This window comes from Sinocyclocheilus anshuiensis, unplaced genomic scaffold (genome assembly GCF_001515605.1).
Source record: "Sinocyclocheilus anshuiensis isolate Anshui unplaced genomic scaffold, SAMN03320099.WGS_v1.1 scaffold3295, whole genome shotgun sequence".
Taxonomy (NCBI): domain Eukaryota; kingdom Metazoa; phylum Chordata; class Actinopteri; order Cypriniformes; family Cyprinidae; genus Sinocyclocheilus; species Sinocyclocheilus anshuiensis.
Window position 1 is genome coordinate 19,713 of NW_015546191.1, and position 6,024 is coordinate 25,736.

General features: G+C 37.0%; 1 protein-coding gene across 1 annotated transcript in view; it reads left to right on the plus strand.

The window, feature by feature from the left end:
- The first annotated feature begins 1,488 nt into the window (after nt 1-1,488).
- Nucleotides 1,489-6,024, plus strand: part of mre11a (MRE11 homolog A, double strand break repair nuclease) — a 99,907-nt gene continuing 95,371 nt past the window's right edge. The window contains exons 1-2 of the mRNA XM_016503441.1: nt 1,489-1,646; nt 4,173-4,260. Of these exons, the coding sequence (XP_016358927.1) occupies nt 1,489-1,646; nt 4,173-4,260 (246 nt within the window). The remainder of the gene's footprint in view (nt 1,647-4,172; nt 4,261-6,024) is intronic.

Genomic DNA, 6,024 nt, shown 5'->3' on the forward strand with positions numbered 1-6,024 from the left:
TTGCAGAAAATAAAAACCATTTCTAAAATAGAATCCGGTGTCGCTTATTGTCACGTGTCTCTGTCGCGGGTGGTTAGGACAAAAACTACATGGAAAAGATACTTTTTATCGCATTGCGTCGCGTCTGGTTGGGACACACGGTGTTACTGTTTGATCCCCCCCCCAAAAATCTAAAAAAGTATAAAAATATTAATGCTGACAGATCTAATAATTGAATCTGCAATTAGGGAAAGTGTAGAGAATAGATCAAGTCTGGAGATGAGCAGGAACAGTTGATTTGCATGGCAGACGGAGATCCAGATTTTTTGTTTGTTCATTTGTTTTTAATATTCAACAGGCAAAGTTTTTCTGTATCTAAATGCAAAAATATTAATCTACACTTCGTACCTCAAAATGACAAAGTGAAAACAGAATTTTAGAAATGTCTGTAAATTTATTAAAAAGAAAAAAACTGAAATATCACATTTACATAAGTATTCAGACCCTTTACTCAGTACTTAGTGCCTCCCATTTCTCTTGATCATTGCTGAGATGTTTCTACACCTTTATTGGAGTCAACCTGTGGTAAATTAAATTGATTGGACATGATTTGAAAAGTCACACACCTCTCTATAAAAGGCCTCACAGCTGATAATGCATATCAGAGCAAAAACCAAGCCATGAGGTCAAAGGAACTGCCTGCAGAGCTCAAAGATAGGATTGTATCGAGGTACAGATCTGGGGAAGGCTACACAAAAATGTCTGCTGTACTAAAGGTTCCCAAGAGCACAGTGGCTTCCATAATTCTCAAATGGAAGAAGTTTGGCACAACCAGGACTCTTCCCAGATCTGGTCGCCCAGTCAAACTGAGCAATTGATGGAGAAGGGCCTTGTCTAGACTGGTGACCAAGAACCTGATGGTCACTCTAGTTGAGCTCCATGATCATATATGCAGATGGGAGAAACCTATAGAAGGACAAAAATCACTGCAACACTCCACCGATCTGGGCTTTATGGCGGTGTGGCCAAACTCAATCCTCTCAGTGAAGACACATGAAAACACACTTGAAATTTGCAAGACAGCACCTAAAGGACCCTCAGACTCTGACAAACAAGATTATCTGGTCTGATGAACCTCAATTCTAAGCATCATGTTTGAAGGAAAACAGCTCTGCTCATCACCTGCAGAGTACCATCCCAAAAGTAAAGTGTGCTGGTAGCAGCCTCATGCTGTGGGGGTGTTTTTCAGGGGCAGAGACTGTGAGACTGGTCAAGGTTGAGGGAAAGCTGAATGGAGCAAAGTACAGAGATATCCTCAATGAAAACCTGTTCCACAGTGCTCAGGACCTCAGACTGGGCCGAAGGTTCACCTTCCAACATGACAATGACCCTAAGCACACAGCCAAGGCAACACAGGAGTGGCTTAGGGACAACTCTGTGAATGTCCTAGAGTGGCCCAGCCAGAGCCCTGACTTGAACCCTATCGAATATCTCTGGAGAGACCTGAAAATGGCTGTCCAGCGACGGTTCCCATCCAACCTGCCCAAGCTTGAGAGGATTTGCAAAGAAGAATGGCAGAAAATCCCCCAATCCAGGTGTGCAAAGCTTGTTGCGTCATACCCAAAAAGATTTGAGGCTGTAATTGCTGCCAAAGGTCCTTCAGCTAAGTACTGAGTAAAGGGTCTGAATACTTATGTAAATGTGATATTTCAGATTTTTCTTTTTAATAAATTTGCAAACATTTCTAAAATTTGTCATTATGAGGTATGGAGTGTAGATTAATGAGAAAAAAAATGAATTTAAACAATTGTAGTATCAAGCTGCAACATAACAAAATTGAAAAAAGTGAAGGGGGTCTGAATACTTTCTGAATGCACTGTATAAGTCTTGTATCTTCATATTAAGATTGGCACAATAATTTCTTACAAACACATCCTATTTGGGGGCAGTCATGTCCTAATGGTTAGAGAGTCAGACTTGTAACCCGAGGGTTGTGGGTTCGAGTCTCCGGTCCGGCAGGAATTATCGGTGGGGGGAGTGAATTACCAGCGCTCTCTTCCACCCTCAATACCACAACTGAGGTGTGAGACCCTTGAGCAAGGCACTGAACCATCAACTGCTTCCCAGGTGCCGCAGCAATATGGCTGCCCACTACTCCAAGGTGTGTGTTTACTTGGATGGGTTAAATGCAGAGCACATATTCAGAGTATGGGTCACCATACTTGGCCACATGTCATTTCACTTTCACTTAGTAATTTTTTTATTTTAAAGTGACAAATGACAAGTCTTCTTGTAATCCTACAAAAAGGCTTTATAATGTGGTCATATTATTTATTTGTGGTTTTCTGTCTGCTTTAAGTAAAGTAACATATCTGACCAGATATCAGAGGTCATGAGTGGGTTATATGACACATTTACTTTTTTGTTATAATATCAGTTTGATTATTTTGATGTCCCTTTTAGATATTCTCCCAACTATAACTTTGCAAGTACATGTCAACTAATCAGTGGTGGAAAGAGTACTGAAAAAATATACTCAAGTAAAAGTACCATTACCTTCCAAAAAATGTAGTGTGAGTAGAGTAAAAGTACTTGTCCAAAAAACTACTTGAGTAAGAGTAAAAGAGTAGCCTTTAAAAGTACACTTCCAGCAGCCATGATAAATAGTTGGCGGTTAAAGTTTTCTATGCACAATTTGATTTGACAAAAGTCACGAGACCTATTACTATCTATCCAATCACGTTGATGGATAAAAATAAATTTAAAATAAGCATGTAACGACCACAAACGGAGGAAAATAGCGGAGTAAAATTACCGATACATCACTTAAAATGTACTCCAGTAAAAGTACACAATTTTTAAACTACTCAAAAAAGTACAATTACTGATAAAAAACTACTTAATTACTGTAACGTGAGCATTTGTAATTCGTTACTTCACACCCCTGCAACTAATACAGTCTACTAATACGCTAATGAGAGTTAGTTGACTTGTGGTTGCAAACTTATAGTCAATAGAATGTTCAATGGGGACCATTAAAATTAAGTGTAACCTAATATTGAGTTCTAAATATATTACAAATGAGCTTAAACAAGCTCACATTAAAATGAACATTAATTAACTAACATCTTAAACACGCATATAAGCCGCTAAGATACTGTGCAGATCTTAAATAAACAATGTCAAGATATGAGACTTATAGTCCATTACAAATTAAGTGGATTTAACAGGGTGCTCTTTGTGTGTTATAAATGATCATACTCTTAAAAGTTATAACCACAAATAAGTATTATAATGTATTGTAATTGTTGTTATGATTATTAATGACATTATACAACACATTATGAAGTTTTTTTTTTTATAATGCATTATGCATTCATTATAATGCCTTAAGAATACCCTTATAATTTCTTACAAATATGGGCTTCATAGAAAGTGCTACCAAATTATTTAATTATTTTCTAACCTTCATGTCACATGTAGTAACCAAACATAATGTGGCATAGTTTTATTTGTAGATGTGAATGTGGGCTAGGTATGCTTCAGGGAGGGGGAAATTATCTGTCAACATCCGTGGTCAATATGAATCGCCATTGTATAGCAAGAATTATGTGTAAAGCAAGTATGTTACATACAATGTAATTTAATTTGATTTGAGAAACATGAAAGACAGACAATATTTTAAACAACTTGGATTGTTGTATTTTATTATAAAAATAAACATCTTTGTTACTGTTTTCTTTGTAAGTGTAAGGTGCTATTACAGATTCACTTCTCATAAAAATGTAATTTCTTGCATACATTTTGATTTCTCACCAAATATTTTATCAAAATGTATATTTTAGCCACAATTATTGCACTCCTGTTTCTGTTGCACTCAGTATGTTAACACAAAAAATAACATTTCAGCGGTGTTTGACCATAAAATTCAATGGAGTACATGTAAGTTTCAAGCTATATATTGGGGAAACTGTTTCAAGCACATCAAACACCAGAAACAGCACCTGTCATGTAAATTGACCCACATTAAATATCAAATTTTTCATTAAATGTTTGATGAACGATAAAAGGTTGTTCAGTATGAAATACTACTTTAATATGCATTTTGTTCCAATGTACAGAGATTTAAAAAAAGAAAAGAAAACATGTAAACATGCATACAGACACATTATACTCACTGTTTATTTTGTCAGATTTCCATGGGTGAACTACTTGGACAGTAATCTCAACATCTCCATCCCTGTCTTCAGTGTGCATGGTAACCATGATGACCCAACTGGGGTAAGAGAATACCTCAGTTTATTTGCTCTGTAGAAATGAAATAATTTTTTTTTTTCAGATAGTGATTATCATATTGTATTTTTAATGGGACAAATTAACACACATACAGTCCATGCACTAACCATCTGTAGCATATTATTGGGGAACACAGCTAGCTGACTAATTGATATATCATTTTTACTGATTAATTGGCACAGATAGTTGTTTTTAAGGAACTAAAGATCATCGTTAATATCAACACTGATAGTTTGTGAAACTGTTCAGTTGCTCTGTGATGAGCCTTCTGTGCACTGGCACTGGAGGATTCTGCTTGTCTACAGCTGCAAGTCCTTGGTTCTACAGTATATCAGCGTACTCTAGAGGTCAAACAGCAACATGTGACAAAATGACTATGTTTGAAGAAGTGGATCTAAAATATGGCAAAGAACAGCCATGTTATTTATACAGTATGTGTTAGCACATATAGTCATTGTACAACAAGTCAATAAGTTAAGACAATTAATTAAAAAAATATTTTATAACTAATTGCTGAGAACTGCATATTTGCTGCCAGGGTTAGAGCATACATTTTGAATGCTTATGAGTCAGTAATGGAAAGGGTTGCAGTTGAGTCATAAATTTCTGATCACAGGTACCTATGGCCAGCTAGTAATGTGTCATGCCAGGACCAACTAGGAACGCATCACAGTATTAACAAGAATCACATGCTTAAGGTCATTGCTAAGCTAAGTTATCCACTTCTGGCTAAATGCCAGCTCTACCTTCATATTTCAATGTGCTGGACAGACTACAACTCTACAACATTCGATCAAATGTCAGCGTGTCATTTCCTGATCTTCAATCAGAAGGGGCAATCTACAATTCTGACTTGTGCTGACTTGCCTGCATCATACCATGCTCGTTTTTTGGCCAGAGCAGAACTGGCCCCTCGACTAAGCCTGGTTTCTTCCAAAGGTTTTTTTCTCTTCATTTCTGTTACCTGATGGAATTTGGCTTGCTATTAGCCACTGTTGCCTTTGGTTTGCTTAGTTGGTGTTTAAAAGACACTTAATATCTAGTAGTATTATATATACAGTGGTGTGAAAAAGTTTTTGCCCCCTTCCTGTTTTTTTTATTTTAATTTTTTTTTGCATATTTGTCACACTTGAATAATTCAGATCATCAAACTAATTAATATTACACAAATATAACCCGAGTAAATACAAAATGCAGTTTTGAAATAATTATTTCATTTAGTAAGGGAAAAAAACTGTCCAAACCTGCCTGGCACTACGTGAAAAAGTAATTGCCCCCTAAATCTAATAACTGGTTGTGCCACCCTTTGCAGCAACAACTGCAATCAAGCGTTTGCGATAACTGGCAATGAGTCTTTCACATCGCTGTGGAGGAATTTTGGCGAACTCTCCCATGGATGCCGTTTTTGCCCAGTCTCTTTTTTATTGTTGAATCATGAACACTGAACTTAATTGAGGCAAGTGAGGCCTTCAGTTCTTTAGATGTTGTTCTGGGTTCTTTTATGACCTCTTGGATGCACTCTTGAAGTAATTGGATTTAAGTCCAGACTTTTATTTGGCCACTCCAAAACCTTAATTTTGTTTTTCTTGAGCCAATCAGAGGTGGACTTGCTGGTGTGTTTGGGATCATTGTCCTGCTGCATAACCCAAGTGCGCTTTAGCTTGAGGTCACAAACTGACGGCCGGACATTCTCCTTCAGGATTTTCTGATAGAGAGCAGAATTCATGGTTCCATCAATTATGGCAAGTC